Consider the following 19,688-nt stretch of genomic DNA (forward strand, 5'->3'; position numbering starts at 1 on the left):
TCGATTATCATACCTCAAGAACTAACTGGCACTGGTGTAACTGAGCAGCAATGGGTTCCCAATTTGGGTTTGCAGCATGTGCCTCAACCACCTAAGGGTAAACTACTATTTTCGTCTATGGTTTGCAGGATTTATTTTGAGCTATCGGGATTTTCGAATAAAAATAGCACTATTTTCTATGTGGGTACGCCTCTGCATGAGTTAGATTTTTTCATTGTGTTTGGGTGGATTAAGTGTTATAATTAGAACTATTAACTTTCAAACAATATATGTATCATGATAAGCAAAACAACTTTATTTTTATCTTCTTAACTATTTTTTGTATCTAACAATTTAACTATTAGACGTTTTAAGACACGACCCTAATAATAAAAACTCTTGTTAGTTGTAGGGTTAATGTGTCACCAACCCCTCTAATTTCTTTCTTCATGACTCTAAAAATGAATTTCGTTTATTCGAGTCAACCTACGACTTTTGTGTCCATTTTATTAAATAAGCTGTGACATTTTAATATTTATTTTTTCTATTTTAATAATATGTCAACTCCCAAGACATTTAGCATCACTAAAGTGTTTAAACTTAACTATTTAGACTATCAACTTCAATTATTTGATTCATTGATCTGTGACAGTAAAAGGTCATATAAACTATGTTTGTACATGAATGTATGACGGTTGAAATATGCTTTTATTTTTTGAGTCATCCAAAATGTTTATTTAGAGAATTAAATTACTATACGTTCTAATATTGCTATTGTCAAATATTTTTAACCCAATATTTTTATACTTAATTACTTATCAAGTATCTTGCTTATACTTAAATCTATGTATAGTTCTAATTTATCATTGAATAATACAAATTCCAGTTTAGGTTGATTTGAACTAATTAAATAAATCTTTTTAATAATACAATTATTCTTACAAAACAATAAATTCAGTATAACTTTATATATAAATTTGAATATATATTATTCTGATGTGTGTATATTAAATCAAATCATACAAGTGGTATAAATAATGAATGAAATAAATGAAAATATTATTTTATAGCTTTAAAAACAAATTTACCATATTGGGTTTGTAGTTATTTTACAAGGGTGGACAAGTGGAAGTAAAACGGATTCGGGATAATACCGACGAGAACATCACCGACCCCCTAGGTGCAAAAAAAAGCTATATTGAAGCGGGATATATGTCTCAAGCAGTGACGAAGTTTGGACTAAGACACCCACCCGGAAGGGGGTGTTAAAATTCTAGGCCCATTAGATGGTTCTTCGGTGGTGGATATTCCAATGAAGCCGAGGTTTACAAAAAGAAAGAGGGAGTTGATCCAAGCGGTTTACATTTGCCACCCCTATAGTTCTTTTCTTTGATGTATTTTGGGACCCTTGTATACATACGTCGGTATTCCTGGTTTTTTTTTTTTTTTTTAAAGTTGGCTTTAAAAAAGAAATGCAATGCATCTTTTATTCGTCTTAAACTTGGATGCTGACATGGTCAAAGTCAACTGTTTTACTTATGAAATAACATTATTTAGTTAGGCTAATGACTAAAAAACAACTAAAAACTATATCTTAAGAGTGGATTCTATGGGGTTTTGTTTTAAATAAAACCCAAATTGGTAATTTATAAGTGAATAAGTGATTCTCTTGTTTGATGAATATATTTCACAAGTAGTGGTGTGAATGAGTCGAGCCACTCGCGAGCTATTCAAGTTCAGCTCGATAAAAAGTTTGAAACAAATCGTGCTTTTTTCCATCTCAAATGAAAGCTCGTTTAGTTATCGAGCCATATCTCAAGTGTTGTGTATTTTGAAGTTTTACTTTTATTTTTAACTACGTGTAATGATTTTATATTGCATAGTCGAGCTCGAGACGATTTTTGGCTCGTTTAAGGTACTAGGACGAGCTCCGGCTGAGCTTAGGCTTGTTTAATTAAAACAATATATAAATTAATTAATAAATAATAAATCAGCCGAGCCTAATCTTGAAGAAACAACTCATTAGCCAGGCTCAAGCTTTAGTAAAAAAACCTCAATAGGTGTTGAGCTCGAGCTTTAGTAAAAGGGCTCGAAAGGAAAGCTCGAGCACTCGTAAGTTAAAACGAACCGAACTCGAGCATAATCAAGCTCAGGTTTGATACGGCTCGTCTACACCCCTAATTACATGCCTTCAAATCAGAACTTATAATTCATACGTTCATATTTGAAGGCTCATAATAGTCTATTAGAAATGACTTAATATCAAAAAGATATTTTCAAAACTTTCATGGGCTAGGCCTACAAACTATCATTACCACTTTGTTTGTGGGCCTGATGGCCTAATGTAAACTCCAGTTTAACTTATAGTCTATAATATAATCACGCATTCACACAAACTGTTTAATGGCCTACAACATGTATTTATAAGAATTAACAACAGGATAGTTTATCAACGTTTTAAAAACTAAACCGGACCGGTTGGTTGAACCAAAAACCCATAAGTGAACCGGTTTACAATCATGCCGGATATGGTTAGGTCAGCCGGTGAGACGAGCCGATTTCTTTTATAATAAAGTGAGGGACCATTATAAGGTTTAAAACCAGTGATTTTGTAAAGAAGTATGGATGGACCATTGGTTTGTCAACTAAACTAATTGAAGTTGGTATTACATTTTGTGATTATATAATGCTTGGGATAGTTGTTAATTTTGATAACAAGAGAAGTCACGTCTAATGAACTAAATAGACTATATTTTATTATGAAGTTGGTGTTAAAGTTTTCGATAATTATATAATGAAGTTAGATTATGTTACACCATAAAAATGTTCTAAGTTTTTAAAGATTTTAAATTCATTATGTTGATATCTGGTTTATAAGACCGGCCGATCCGGTCAGTGGTATGTAAGGCGGCGGTTCGATAATTGGTCTAGTTATAAAAACATTAGACCTATGTTCTTTATATTATGGCTTTGCTTCATGAATCATAAGCTTGAGAAATTATACTTCATTTAGTTACTCAATTAACCTCACTACAATTTAATATGGTAACTATCAAGTTTTAGTAATTATTAACCCCATGAGTTTTTAATATAGTAACCCTTAAGTTCATTACGTTATATAAACAACCCCACAAGTTTTTAATATGGTTCCAAAGCCATATAGATCGAAGTCCCGCCACATGGCCCACATCACCACTAGTACGAGCAGGTTTTCTTTCACTTTACATATACATGTTTTTTAATCGTTTAGTTATCACGTGGTATGGATGGTTAGGACGTTGGGGTGGGGAACCGGTGGTCACAGATTCAATTCCCACCTCCTGTGTATTATTTTGTTTCTAGTAGGATTGACTTTATTATTTAAAAGATGGTTGCGACACAACTTGCTGACTTTTGCCTGTCACTTTGTTGTAATTATTTTGAGTTTAATTAAAATATAAAGATTTTAAACTAATATATATATATACAAGTCCTCGCCTCAACAGGCATTGGAGAGGCAACAGGTTATAATAATATTGGACCTATGTTGTCTATATAATGGTTTTGCAGACTTTTGCTACATAAGTCTGAGAAATTTTTGTACGGTTGTCGATAATACATTTTGATCCTTGACAAGAGCATACTTCTAAAAATATGCAATTTCATATAGTTAATAACTATAGTTTGTTTTGTTGACTTTTGTTTTCTGATATATTTTGTAATTTTTCATATGAAAGTTAGAAATAATATATTAATTAAGTCATAATAGATATGATTTATGCCACTTTCCATATCAATGTCATAAATAATAAACGGGACTATAATATTATATAAGTTTTTTTTTACTTTTTTTGAATCAATCAAGTATATGGGGTGGTGGTTAATTGGTAAAGACAAAACCTTTAAACACCTGAGTTTGAAAATGAGAGGTCTTGAGTTCAAGTCTCATAGACAACAAAGATTAAAAAAAAGTTCACTATTAAAAATAAAGTATTTAGATATGGAATATTGAATCAATCAAGCATACGCTTAGAGGTGGTCAAAAAAACCGGTCCTCGAACCGGTTTGCCGGTTTAAACCAGAAACCGGTTTTTAAGAAAACCGGTTTTTTGTAAACCGGTTTGACCGGTTTACAAACCGGCGGTTTGTATATCGGTTACACATTTTAGAGCCAAAACCGGTTTTATAACCGGTTATAAAAAAAAAACGGTTTTTTTTAATAACCGGTTATAAAAAAACCGGTTAACCGGTTTTTTTATAAACCGGTTTATGACCGTTATAAAAAAACCGGTTAACCGGTTTTTTTATAACCGGTTAACCGGTTATAAACCGGTTTTTTTTTCCGTTGAATAACGGCTATATAGCCGTTTTTTTTATTTTTTGACCGTTTTTTTCCCCATTTTACCCCCACAAACATCTATATATAGCTTAGGTTGGGTATTGGTTAGATCACACTCGATTATACAACTCCAAACGCTCTAAACGTTTATTTCATACGCGATTATTTTGTTATCTCACGCTCAATTATACCACATTACCACTCCATACGCTCTTATTTCGTAGTCGATTATCATGGCCTCTCAAAGTGCTGCTTCATCCGTCAACATGGGTGCCTCGAACACGGGAGAAACGGTCGTTCGGGTCATCCCCACGAAACGAAACCATGATGTTTGGCAACATTTCGACCTATGCGAAATGTCTAACGGTAGCCAAAAAGCTCGATGCAAACATTGTTTGAAGTTTTATGGCAAAGATGCAAACTCCACTTTAAAAGCGCATGTACAAAGGCCCTTTTGCAAGGCCTTGAAGGACGAATCGGGAAGTAGTTCGCAGCCGGAGATGACGAATCAAGGAACGGTGTTTACGTACGACCTTGAAGCGGTACGTCAACAGTTTTCAAACTTTGTGATTCAACAAACACTTCCTTTCAACCACTTCGACAACCCTCAATTCACGGAGACGATGCAAAAGTATGTTCAACCACGCTACCAACACGTAAGTCATTCGACCCTTAGAAGAGATTGTCTTAAAGCATGGAAAAACGCTAAATCCGAACTAATTTCATACTTTTCAAACTTACAAACTGGTGTAAACTTAACAACGGATGTGTGGTCGGTACCTAATGGTTCGCCCGACTCATACATTTGTGTGACGGCTCATTGGGTTGACCCCGAGGTCGTGGCAAATGATGAAACGAACCGTTGCGTTTCAATTGTTTGATTACCCGCACACGGGTAGAAATATTTTTAAACTCTTGGATAAAGTCATTCGACAATACAAGATTGAACATAAAATCTTTTCAATTTCGTTTGATAACGCGTCCAACAATACGGCCGCGGTTGGCCATTTGAAATTAAAGTATAAACCTATTTGTGATGGAGCGTTTTTTCATAGCCGATGCATTGCACATATTATCAACTTGGCCGTGCAAGATGGGTTAAACGTGATCGAAACGCAAAGAAACAATTTTAAAAGAATGTTACGAGATGTTTTTAGCAACAATACAACATTTTCAAGATACAAAAAATTTTGTGTAGAAGCTAATTGTCAATGGTTGGGGCCAAATTAGGATTGTCCAACAAGATGGAACTCGACTTGTGATATGTTTGAGAAAGCCATCCAACAAAAAGAATCATTAATTGCGTTTCATCAAATTTTGTCAAATAGGGGTAAATGTGCACCGTACGATCCTAGAAACTGGTTATTGATTGAGATCGTTACGGAGGTCCTTCAAATTTTTAAATCTTGCACAACTAGTTTATCCGGGGTTTACTATCCAACAAGCCCCATTGCTTTACCAAAAATTGCTGTCATGTGCACAAAGTTGAGTGAACTTCATTGTAGGGGTGCACCTTATTTTGATATGGGTGTAAAAATGAAAGAAAAATTTAGAAAATATTTTCAACAACTACCCACTGTTTTGACATGTGCTGCTGCGTTAAACCCTTGCATCAATGTTGGTGGTGTTGAAGCTTTAATAGAAAAAATTTGTGATGAGCTAGAGTTAAACGACGATCAAAACCCCTATTATAACCAAACTTTAAAGAATGCTTTCAACACCACCTTGTCAAACATGTATGATGTTTACCTTACAAAATACGGGTCGTCTTCCCAAATTCATGACTCGTTAAGAGCTGTTGCCCAATTCCAATCCCAAACCGACCTTGAAATGGGGATGTACTACATGATTTGGGAAGACGCCGGTAAACGTTAAAAGGTAAACACCCCAAGCAGTGAACTTGGAAGGTATGGTGGTACCAACTTTGTGAAACACATGACTCCGGATGAATTTAGAAGTCTTGATTTGCTGGCTTGGTGGAGAGGTAAGGAGGATGAGTTTCCGATCCTCGCCGCCATGGCCAAAGATTTACTAACGGTCCAAGCTTCCACGGTAGCTTCGGAGTCTGCTTTTTCTGCTTCTGGCAGGGTTATATCGATTAGGAGGACTCGACTCACTGCACCAGCTATAGAGATGTCGATTTGCTACAAGGATTACTTGGACTCTTTAGATAGGGCACAACATCAACGCTCACTCGAGGGGGAAATGGAGTATGAAGCGGGCTTGTATGAAGACGAGGTCAATGAAGGACACACTCAACCAATGACCGATGAAGAAGCCGCGTACGACGATTACCTAAGAAATAGCTCGGGATCGGGTAGCGAAGAAAATTAGTTAAAGAAACAGCAAACATGGAGGCAAATCATGAGTAAGAAACAGCAAGTTGTTCATGTAATCGTGTCTAAGCATTCTTTTTCCTAATATGTGCTCTTATTTACTTGTTGATTTGGATTTTTCTAATTTAGTTAAAGAAACAGCAAACATGGAGGCAAATCATGAACAAACTGCGATTGGGAACAACAGGAGCATCTGCTAGTTCACGATTTAATGTTTGTATTTTTGAGTTAAATCATGAACAACAGTTCTTGGCAGAGATTTCTTCAGTGTTAATGATTTAATGTTTGTATTTTTGAGTTACGAATATGCGATAACGATTTAATGTTTGTATTTTTAATGTAAAAACTATAAATGAAAGTTATGTGTTTTTAATCTTTGGTTTGTTGAAAACACATTCACCAACACACACTCATACTCATCTTCCAAGCAAAGAACCCTAACAACGAAAGCAAAGAATGGCTTCGGTCAGTCCGTTTTGCCTTGTAGTTACCGTTTTACCTTGTAGTTACCGGTTTGTTTATACTGTGAAAAAATAATGGTCTTCATTAAGTACAAAATATAAAAAACAAATATTCGTATTTGAAACCGCAAAATTTAAAAAAAAAAAAAAAAACCGGTTAATAAAAAAAACCGGTTAATAAAAAAAACCGGTTAATAAAAAAACCGGTTTATTAACCGGTTCTAACCGGTTTCTAAACCGGTCCTAACCGGTTAGACCGGTTAGGGTTTTGACAGCAAAAAACCGGTTATTAACCGGTCCGGTTATTAACCGAACCGGTTTTTTTCCGGGCCAAAAAAAACCGGTCCGGTTAATACCGAACCGGTTTTTTTAAAAAAACCGGTTTGTGCACCTCTAGTCGTCGGCGATGCATTATGTGTGCAAACGCGGCGTTGAATTAAGATAACACGTCGCCGATGACGTGGCTCAATAACATACCGCCGTCGATTAGATGGGCTGGATAACACGTCGCCGACGACTACTTCCGACCACATGTCTTTCTCTTATTGGCTTACTAACACGTCATTGGGAATATCTAATCACGTCGCGGACGACGAGATAGGTTAGGGACAAATCTGTAAACTCGAAAAAAAAGACATTTTTAGAGATTTACTAACGGTACAAGCTTCCACGGTAGCTTCGGAGTCTGCTTTTTCTGTTTCTGGCAGGATTATATCGATTAGGAGGACTCGACTCACTCCACCAGCTGTAGAGATGTCGATTTGCTACAAGGATTACTTGGACTCTTTAGATATGGCACAACATCAACGCTCACTCGAGGGGGAAATGGACTATGAGGCGGGCTTGTATGAAGACGAGGTCAATCAAGGACACACTCAACCAATGACCGATGAAGAAGCCGCGTACGACGATTACCTAAGGAATAGCTCGGGATCGGGTAGCGAAGAAAATTAGTTAAAGAAACAGCAAACATGGAGGCAAATAATGAGTAAGAAACAGCAAGTTGTTAATGTAATCGTGTCTAAGCATTATTTAATGTTTGTATTTTTGAGTTACGAATATGCGATAACGATTTAATGTTTGTATTTTTAATGTAAAAGCTACAAATGAAAGTTATGTGTTTTTAATCTTCCAAGCAAAGAACCCTAACAACGAAAGCAAAGAATGGCTTCGGTCTTCCAAACTAAACCCTAAACCCTAAACCCCAAAAAAAAAAAAAAAAAAAAAAAAAAAAAAAAACCGGTTAACCGGTTAATAAAAAAACCGGTTTATTAACCGGTTCTAACCGGTTTCTAAACCGGTGCTAACCGGTTAGACCGGTTAGGGTTTTCAGATGCAAAAACCGGTTATTAACCGGTCCGGTTATTAACCGAACCGGTTTTTTTCCGGGCCAAAAAAAACCGGTCCGGTTAATAACCGAACCGGTTTTTAAAAAAAACCGATTTGTGCACCTCTACATACGCTTTTGTTGAGTAGTGAAATTTTCAACTTACGAAAAAAGACACCAAAGCCAAAGTAAGTTTTGTTGCTGCATTAAAGGCGTAATTTTGGTCTCAGCAATAAATTATAAAAATGTTATGTTTAACATAAGCCAACAAGGTTTACATAAAAATAGTTAATAGATGTAGATATTATTAAGAGCAAGTCGTTTTGAAAAAAGTAACGCTTATTTATACAAATTAGAAAATACCTTTTAACACCATAATAAAGGATTAAAATTATAGTGTTAATGTTTGTTTACATGATCAGCCCTTTGTGTAAATGTTTATGATAAAACTAGCATTTTAAATAAATAGTTAGAAGGCTTATTTTTTTCATATATTATATAAGATGTTTATTATTATTATTATTATTATTATTATTATTATTATTATTTCTTAAAATTAAAAATAAAGAAACCAAAATAGCCACCGCAAATTGTCGAACGGTTTCATCCGCAGCCGTTGTTTGCAGCAACAAACATGATCGGCGGGCCCTTTAGTTGATAATTAATAAGTGTGAATTACCAAAACCAGACAATTATATTAATATTTTAATGAATAATGATTTTAAACAAATAAATAATAGCAGAAGAAATATAATATATACCTTTTAGTACAATTATGAAATCACATTTATATTTTAAAGGTTTTAATCAAATACAAATTAAATTAATATGCTGACAATTAAATAGTATAATTATATATATAAAACATAGTGTAATTATATTGTAATGTAATTACAACATCAAAAGTGTAATTACTTACATAATTACATTATTATATATAAGTACCTACTTAATTCATGCAGTTAGCACGTTAATTTAATTTGCACGTTAACTTTCTTCTGTATTTTAATTAGTATTGATTTAAAAAACTTGCAAATATGAATTTGATAAAAAGTTGGTTGTGGCTCAATGGTAGAGCACTCACTTTACAAGTGAGAGGTAGGGGGATCAAACCTCACTACCACCAACTTATATGGGAGATTTGAGAGATGACCCTGGCTTGCCAGGGTTCGAGTCCTGATCTCACCCGATTTTACCGACTCCTCGCTGTCGTGCCGTTTGGCGGGCGTGGGGATCGGGTTTTATTCAGTGAATCCCTCAACAGGTGGACCGCTAGGGGCTCCGTCCGTCTGGTCTAATGGCCGGCTCGGGCTACCTTTAGCCAATAGAGGCCTCGTACGAGGTACCCGGCGTTACTTAGTTTGTCGTTCAACAAAAAAATATCATTGATAAAGTTTTTGAGCAGAGATTTGTTGTCAAATCTATCGAATTATAAAAGCATGTTGGTGTTGTATTATTGGCTATATTTAGGACCCATTCAATAGTTTACAACCAATAATATAATATAATGCCCTGTTTTGAAGAATAATTATGTACCTTTTTTTTAATGCTATTCTACATATAGAAAAATATATGATGCAATAAATAACACAATATAATGGACTTATAATTTATCTTTCAGCAAGTATTTTCAAGTGTAAATTTTACCATGCTTTGTTACCTTATATCTAGTGGAGCTGGAACTTCATCTAAAGTTATGGTTTCTATTATATAATACCTTTGGTTTAAGCATTAAAGTATAAAAAAAATAGAAAATAATGAAAACATATGGTTAAACACTCGGGTTAACTGAGCAAAATTTATGAGCTAGATAGTAAAGAAAGTGAGATACACCCATGTCTTCTGTTTAACATGTTAAACGACGGTTGGTTTAAGAAAAACTATATTGTAAATTTTTATATTTGTTGCAAGGGAAGCTACAGGGACCTAAAGTGACAAGTGATGATTCTATAGTTTGGTTACTTTTTGTAATATGTGTAATTGAAAGGACTAGTTGTGTCAAATTATGAAGTTAGCTGATTAATTACTCGTTGATAACAGTTGTATAATAACGAACTCGACCGATGTAATGGAATGAATAGCTAAGAGTTTGACGATTTTCTCTATGTATCGTCTTTTCGATTTCTATCAGTTATCAATATTTATGCATTTATATGAGTACTATAATCATAAGTTGTCATCGGCATAAAACCCCTACAACAGTGACATGTCGTTGCAATAGGGTGCTACATATCCCAACGACATGTTGTTGCAAAAGGTTAGACGGGATAGGCAAAATATTAAGCGTCATATAGAAAACCAACATAATTAGTGGACGCCAACTGGTAACTTTTTTACGACAATATGTCATTGCTAAACAGAAAATAATATTTTTTATTTTATAAATCAATAACGTGCTATAGTGACGCTCACTTTCACCGCGCCTACTATGATCAAGCAACAAAGGAAACAGACCATGTGAAAAAATTGCAATATTTGGTTCTCAAACTATAATGATTACCAAGTTTAAGTTCACGTTTAGATTAGTTTTGATGTGGAAAATATTTCAATTTTGTAACATGCGTTTGTATCTAAATGAAAATAGCCGCTCATCTTTCTTTCTTTTACATCATCTTTTCTTTTTTTACAATTTTCCAAGTTTTAACCTTTTATCTTACTGTAAATAATAAAGTAGCACCCATGTTGGGTTTTTAGTTGACCATTGATGTCACACCCCGACCAAAGGCGGCGAAACATGCCGGGGTGCAACGATTGCTCATAAGCGCATGACACTATTTAAAGCGACAATATTTAACAAACTCATTTCATTTCACAACATCGAAAATGTCACATAACCAAATATTCATAAGTCAAATACATCAAAATATAACAAAATATAGCAAATCAAATATTGATTCATTTTTGCTAATATCCTAACGGTATTTGTGACGTTTTCTTCACCGAACTCCAAAATCAACCTAGATGCAAACATGTAACATTTCATAAAATAAAGTTTATCAACACAAAGGTTGGTGAGCAATTCATAAGTTTGAAAAATAGATATAAAGTATGAAAAGCCACAAAACTAGTATACAAAACCATAAATAATAGCTATAAACTTGGATAAATTGACAATCGCTAATAGAATTACGTTAGCGCCACCTAGCTACAAGGGATTGCCAAGTAGTCTAGGATTTAATAGAATATCGTTAATTGCATTACGTTAACGACACCTTGCTACAAGGGGATGCAAAGTAGTCTAGGATTTATAGATTCCACCAACCGAAAGCGATAAACACATAGACATATAAGCATAGAACACCAAATCGAGAAATTATTCAAGTAAAGTATACAACAACGTTTGTGGTTTAAGACTCAAGTATAAAGCATTTGATTTGAATAAGTATGAAATGTCACCCCAAAACAAAAGATAGAAAACGGGGTATGAAGTTACTCACGTTCAAGTATAAAACTTGATCGGTAAAAGATGAATAACCGGATGGATGAAGTTTAACGAGCAAGGCCTGAGAATAAAATCTAGGATTTAGAATGACTGTCTTGAAGATCTTTAAATAAAATAATTGTTGCAAAGAGTAAACAATTAAAGTTCAAGGTTTAAAATGTAACTATTTAAGAATTTAAAATAACAATCCTTTAAAAATGTAAGTTTGCTCGAAACCGGGTTAAAGTATCTAACCTTAATATTTACTTAACCAATGTTGAGTAATAAGGTGGGAAAAATGCTAAAATGCAAGTTCCTTTGGGACAAAGATACTAAACGGGTTTTTAACGAGTGTTCGGGTTGTCGATTCGGGTCTTGACAAATGATCAAACCCAAAGTCAACTTTCCAACATATTAATTGTTATGAGATAACTCATTAAAATATACTAACACTTAACCAAGTTTGTAGATCTATTGTTTAGAACTAACAACGCACGTTAAGCGAGTGTTCGGTTTTGTCGGTCCAAACTATGTGATGAGATCAAGTTGGATCCAACAATTCCAAGTACTTAAGAAAATAATTAAAATCAGTTTGTAAACTATTTTTAAAGAAATATACAAGTCTTGATAGCTAAAAACACACTTGTGTGTCTTAAGCGAGCAAAAGTCGGTATAGTTCGGTTTGGTTCGGTCTCCATCTCACAAATAGTTCATAGATGGTTTCTACATGCCCAAATATCATAGAACTTGTATATTGGTTTATAAATAAAGAAAACTTAAATTTTACAACTAAAAAGTTAACTACAAGTCTTTTAAGCAAAAGTTTCGGTTTAGTTCGGTTTCCATCTCCCAACGAGTTCATAGATGGATTCCATATGCTTAATATCAAATAACTTGTAAAAATGATTTTTAAAACTCAAATCTAGCAATAAACATGTTTAAACAACTATTTTAACAAAACTAGTAAACAAAAGTTCGGTTTCCGGTTTGGACTAGTTTCGGTTAAACCGAGGTTAGTCTTATACAAACCCACACCATGGAACTTGTAAATAAGATGAACAAACTAAAATAGTTAGAAGTTAGTCATAAGTGATATATATAATAAGTTATGTGTGTGTATATATATATCAAGAATACGAAGTCCTCCATGAAGCCTTGCCTTATGACATTCGAAACTTAACCAACCGAAGTCGGTGAAGTAACAAATAAAGGAAACAAGGGGTGTGTATTATATATATGTTGTAACACCATATTCAAGTGCTAGTAATATTAGATGAACAAGTTAAAATGAAAGACTATAGTTAGTTGACTTTAAGAAATCAAAATAACAAAATGTTGAAGATGAATATTTGGATTTGAGAGAGATTTTGGAGAAGATGAACAACCAAAATGGTGTATGGAGCCTTGCTTTTATAATGGTAAGAGTATGGTTCATACAAATAGGGTAAAGATGCATGTGATGGTTGAAATGGTCAAACAAGTTTTTGGTAAATGGCATAATAGTCCATAAAGTTTGGTTTAAGTCATTTTAAGGAGTTTTAAGGACCAAAAAGAATGTTTTCAAGACCCAACAAGTGTAAAACAATATTGTAACATAAAATCCTCATTTTGATTATATCATAAGCTTTGGTTTACAAAATGGGTCGGTTTACATGATAAACGAATACAAAAACGAATACAAACGAGACCCGAAATTGACGAATGTCACAATTGATCTACTATTTATCTTGCTTGGTGTTTTAAATATGTTCATAGTGATTTAATGCATTTTTTGTTTTTGCATGTTATGATTTTGTAGTTATATACATAATGTTATTAGATGTACAAAGACATGTTAATATCCATAATATACGGACCGTGTCTAATTGTCTAGTAGGTTTAGGGTTTGAATTGATTGGGATTGGAATGTTAAAGAATTGTAAATATTGATTGCCATGAATCTCTCAAGATTGTGACATATATGAGTACTTACAAAATATGACTGATAAATAATCCACTATTTCTTGTTATTTCTTACAGAAATATATTCTAGTTGGATTAGTTTTATATGTTATTTATGTTGAAATTCCTCTGATTGAATTTAAATTAATAATTGTCAATTATTGATGTGATTAAATAAATCCAAACAAAAATAGGTTAGATCCGATCATTTGTGATAAGTTATTCATATACAATTTTAGATAAAAAAAAAAAATTCCTGACCAAAGACCCTATTGTTATGTTAATCACAAATTAATAACAAAACAAACAAGCCTAAAATTAAGGAAATATGCATTTTTCTTAATAGATCGATTACACATCAGTTTAATTTGTGTTTAATTAATACGGACTTAAAACAAAAACCATATGGTATATTGTTTGTCACATTTCCTTTTAGAGATTCTATTCTTGATGTTATTGCCTAGCTAGTCAACTAATGTGTTTCGTATTCATGTTACATACTTTAAAATACCATCAGGTTTCATAGCTGTCCACCCTAATTGATCCTTTACATAAAACTTAGATGAACGTTACATTATTTTTCACCGATCTTCCCTTGGTGAGGACGTGATTTCCAGTGCCCACATTGTTATTACTACGCATCATCTTTATTTTTATTCATATTTGATCCGCCATACACACACTCTCTTGTATGCGAGGGGTGTGTGAATGTATATATATAATAAAAACTCATTAAGTTAATAAAATTACTATGTGAAAACCCAAAAGAAATTCAAATTCTTTTTTTTTCTTATATGCATGACGTTTAAAAATAAACTATGTTTGAAAAAATCGATCACACATGTGATATTATATATGTTACATATACAGAAGTTTCCTTTACATAGAACTTTATATTTTTATTTTTCATAAAGCTTAGTACTATATATAATACTAGTTTTTGTCCCCCGTATTACGAGGGTGTTTTATATTATTTGTTCTAATATTTATTTATTTTAAAAATTTTTATTTTTTATTAATTGAAAGTTAATAATATACTTACGGTTTGATAATAAATTTTTTCACAAATAAATGAGATGTTATAACTCGGTTTAAAAGCTATATGGTTTTGATGAGACCTAAGACCCGTTTATTTTTTTTACTATAAAATTGGTTTTTTTTAATTATAAATAATATTTATGATAGCTAATAATATACTCATGGTTTGATCAGACGTTGTTTTATATTGTTTGTTCTAATATTTATTTTTTTTAATTTATATTTTTTTATTGTATGAATATTAATAATATATTTATGGTTTTGATGATAAATTGTTTCACAAATAAATGAGATGTTATAACTCGGTTTAAAAGCTATATGGTTTTGATGAGACCCAAGACCCGTTTATTTTTTTTACTATAAAATTGGTTTTTTAATTTAAATAATATATATATATATATATATCTTTTTAAAATAAATAAGATATTAATTTTTAGTATATCCTATTTTATAGGATTTTTACATCTATAATTTGGTGAGAATAATTTTTTATTTAATGAGATGTTATAACCCGTTTAAGGAATATCTGGGTTTGGTAAGACCCATACCCATGAATTCGGGTCAAATGCATGAAAAGTCTTCATTTAAAAATCAAGCAAATTTGGTGACTCCAAAAAAAGGGGGAGCGGCCACATCGCGACACATAAGATTTTTATGTTTTCGTCTTTATATATTACAGATAGATACATATAAGAAAATAAACGAATTTGAATTTTTTTTTTTTTTGGTTTTTCACATAGATTAATTACACTTAAGATACTAGAAAAAAAAACTGATTATTCTTTTGGGTTCCACATAGTAATTGACTAATTTCTCATATATCTGATCAAGTTGGTTTCCAACTTTTCATTCTCTATATATATTAATTAATAAATTAATAATAATTAACTATGTTTTCTAGTTTTCTCTATTTTGTGTCTAGCTAGCTCCTTACAAAGTCACGTGTATTTGTACTGTAGATTCTTTTGTTTTAGGGTTCATCTTTATAAGAACAAAGAATAGGTTAACATATACACTCTCAAAAACTTGTTCTCTACCATCAATATATAGATATATATACAAACATCAAAAAGCCATATTTGTTTTGATCTTCCCATCACTATACTCTTCTTCTTATATGACACTTTAGTAGTTCACAAAAAATGGCATTAGAGACAATAATATATCCACAAAACCAAATTGGTAACTTTGGATATAATTATCACCATTTGTTACAAGAAGATGATGATTATATTTTTAATGGTCTTTTGGAGGCTAATTCCAATAATATTAATAATCATCATCAAGAATCAGGAGATGTCCATGCATGTTGTGACATTAAGATTGAATCATCTGTTGCGGCGGTACAAACCGCGGTTGGTCGAAGAAAGCGGAGGCGGACAAAGAGTGGGAAGAACAAAGAGGAGTTGGAGAATCAAAGGATGACTCATGTTAAGGTGGAACGAAACCGTAGGAAACAGATGAATGAATACCTTGGTGTTATCAGATCACTCATGCCATCTTCTTATGTTCAAAGGGTAAGTGTTACATTATTTAATAATATTATTTAGAGTTGATGACCAAAATGTCCTTTACTGGTAGGTTGGTAGGTCAGAGTAAACAAAATGTCTATTTGATCAGTTTTTTGTCATAATGTTTATCCTCAATCTCATCGACTGGCACACTTTTTAATTAATCATAGTTGACAAGATTTTCAGCAAATTAAAATGATTCGTCTCGTGTTATAAAATCATTAGATCGCTCTTTTATTTTAAGTATCGTTGGAGCTTATGGGATTATTTAGTCGTCGGATCGACAAGATATATATATTTTGAAGTCTGACGAGATATTTTTGGCTTCCGATGTGGGTTAGTTAAAAATCTCGAGTATGATTAAAAGTGATCGGGTCGACGCGTTTTAGGATAAACCGTCTAGAAATTGATTAATTAAATGGATGTTTTGTCGATATTGGCCGGATAAATTTACATTTTGATGATTTTCCTGGTTATTTATCGAAATAGCTGATTTTCTTTTACACTAGCTCGTAGTTCTTTTATATATACGGAAAGAAACTAGCTAGGTGTACAATCAAATGAACTTTTGAAATTAATCATCACAAATCAGAAAGTGACATAAATTAAAAAAAAGATGCTAAAATAGTTAAATGTACACAAATAAAATCATAAAAGGTTATATGTCCAAAAAGATACATGCTTTGTTTTAAAACTTGTAGCTTTATTAACTTATACCTTTTTAGGGTGATCAAGCATCAATAGTTGGAGGAGCCATAAATTTTGTTAAAGAATTGGAGCAACAACTACAAACCCTAGAGGCACAAAAAAGAGCCAACATCAAAAGTTATAGTCCTCTACCACCACAACCCTTTAGTGATTTCTTTACATTCCCACAATACTCAATATTCCATCGTGCTAGAGGCGGTGTCGGTGGTGATCAAGCCACCACGTCCAAGAATCGGGCACCGGCTATGGCTGAGATCGAAGTGACATTGGTGGAGAGCCAAGCAAACCTTAAGATATTATCAAAGAAACGGCATAGGCAGCTGTTGAAACTGGTGGCTGGTCTAAAGTGTTGTTGGCTCACTATTCTTCATCTTAATGTCACCACACTTGAGGAAATGGTTCTCTATACTATTAGTGTCAAGGTTAGTGTTTATATCCTTATATCTTAATATTTAGTTTTTTCTGCATTAGACCAAATATATGAATAGTAAATGGTGACAATATTAATCTTCCCACACAAATTTAAAATTTAGATTCATCTAATTTCATTGGTTAGCAAAGTATTTACGAGATTTCTTAGGGTTTCGATAACAGGTTCTCATAATTATCGAGAAAATCATAAAATCATTTAGATAATTATTTATTTTACCGGAATACATCAAGATTCCCATAACCATAATTAATTTCTCAAACTGGTTTTGTATGATAGTGAAAAAAGAATAAGGGGACAAAACATGTTTTGGATTTTCATGACTATCGTTTTCAATTCTCATTCAAAGTAATAGTTTTTCTTTTGTAATTTAGTGTCATGCTTTACTCAATAAAATTAAGCCGTTCAGACATAATATATAAATGTTTCAAGATTAACATCGATATTTCTGCTAGTGATTTAACAATAAAACTATTTAAAATTCAATTTATCTTATGACAACAAAAGGTCAGTACTGCGTCAGTGATACAAATTGCCGTTCAAAAAGAAAACAACGACATTGAGATAATTATAAACAAAACAATTTTTATTTTTTAAATTAATTAGGATGTATAGATTTCTGTTTGTTGCTTCACAGGAAATATATCAAGATTCAGAGACTTATTTTCATCCAAAAATTAAATAAACTAAAAAGGAAATAAACCTAGGTTTTTTTATAAATAACTAATTAAAAATTATAGTCTATAGATGGTCTATATATTTCTTTATTAATTTACTGTAATTTGGTGTTATTGTGTTGACAGCTTGAGGATGGATGCAAATTGAATACAGTGGATGACATTGCAGATGCTATAAACTGCTTATTATGCAAAATTGAAGAAGACTCCCTTTGTGCTAATTAATATTAATTTTTTTTAATAGTATTATGCCATTTTGATCAACTGCCATATCTTAAATTTATTACTTGCAGTAAAACATAATTTCCATCTGTTTTTGTTTTGTTTTAGTTTTGGTGTAGAGAGAGGTAGTGCTAGCTAGTTGAATTCGACTTGTAGACCCTTTTGACAAATAAAACTTATGGAATTCGTTTAAAAATTTAATTGGTTATAATGAACACACGTGCGCGTATTTGTGTGTGTGGGTGGGTGGAGGGGGAGGGGGTTGTCTATGTACAAGAATTTTCTTTCGGACAAATAAAACATTCAACTTTTAAATTTTAAAAGATAATATATGAATAAATCATTTATTTATAAAACCTACACATGTATAAAGAATAAACTAGTTTAAAAAAAAAGAATCATTTGTAGGTATATATACTTACTACAAGCGTGCAGTGTTAAAAAAAAGAATAAACTAGTTTAAAAGTTTTTGAATACACATATAGCAGTTTTCTAAAAAATATGAACTACTATCGAAAAAGTTGGATGATTTATATTTGTTCTTTTTGTTCTATAGTAAATAATTTAGTCAACTGTAATAAATCTCTTACACTCGCATCACATCTTCCGGTTAGATTTCGGCTTTTACTTATACCTATCCAGTTGAAGGATGTGACACGGCTTTTTCAATATTCTTGTCAACTGTGGTCTTTAAACATTTGAACACCAAATCATTTCTCGCTCTTCTTAAGAACCAGTATTTAGTATAAATGATCGAAGCTAGTCAATTCCCTACTAAATCAAAACCGCACCATGTCGAAGCTAGTCAATTCCCTACTAAATCAAAACCGCACCATGTCGCCATGTATATATAGTTAATATTAATTATTAAGCATGTATAAAATAATTTGCAACAACGTAATTACTAGTTTAATTACTAAATACTGTAAATGCAGGAGAAATTGCATGCCCATAAGAAAATCGTTTTATCAAAGTATATAATATTTTCGGTCTTAATATGTTTGACCAGTATATTTAATTAATTTATTAATATATAAATTTTATCAGTTCTTTGTCACTATATATCTAACCCTTTTCACAGCTGTTGACACATGAAACAGTGTGAATAACAGTGTCTGCACATTAGTTCGTGCATTAGATGACAATATTTGCTGGCTGTTTTTTTTAGTTGTTTTTTATATTGCTAATAACCTTTTTTTATTAGTGTTAACCGTAACAAAATTACTTATGCAAATTCAAAGCGCTTACAATATAGTTATAAAAGAGAAAGTTGAATGTGTTAAGTGAACGAGTTTAATTAACTAACTAGTATGTAATTA

The 19,688-nt window shown here is 32.4% G+C and overlaps 1 protein-coding gene across 1 annotated transcript; it reads left to right on the top strand.

Annotated features, from left to right (window-relative positions):
* Positions 1–15,885: 15,885 nt before the first annotated feature.
* Positions 15,886–18,431, top strand: LOC143595705 (transcription factor bHLH94-like). Its single transcript, XM_077074659.1, has 3 exons — positions 15,886–16,338; positions 17,058–17,462; positions 18,274–18,431. The coding sequence occupies exons 1-3, from the start codon at positions 15,964–15,966 to the stop codon at positions 18,370–18,372; spliced, it is 879 nt and encodes a 292-aa protein (XP_076930774.1). The 5' UTR covers positions 15,886–15,963; the 3' UTR covers positions 18,373–18,431.
* The last annotated feature ends 1,257 nt before the right edge of the window (positions 18,432–19,688 follow it).

This window comes from Bidens hawaiensis, unplaced genomic scaffold (assembly GCF_021521415.1).
Source record: "Bidens hawaiensis isolate Kalapana, Puna unplaced genomic scaffold, B.hawaiensis_p1.1 tig00045479_1, whole genome shotgun sequence".
Lineage (NCBI taxonomy): Eukaryota > Viridiplantae > Streptophyta > Magnoliopsida > Asterales > Asteraceae > Bidens > Bidens hawaiensis.

Excerpts from the sequence above, each read along its gene's own strand:
- LOC143595705 (XM_077074659.1), top strand. The coding sequence starts at position 15,964 with ATGGCATTAGAGACAATAATATATCCACAAAACCAAATTGGTAACTTT. Across the intron at positions 16,339-17,057 it reads CATCTTCTTATGTTCAAAGG|GGTGATCAAGCATCAATAGT; the intron begins GTAAGTGTTACA and ends ATACCTTTTTAG. Across the intron at positions 17,463-18,273 it reads TCTATACTATTAGTGTCAAG|CTTGAGGATGGATGCAAATT; the intron begins GTTAGTGTTTAT and ends TTGTGTTGACAG.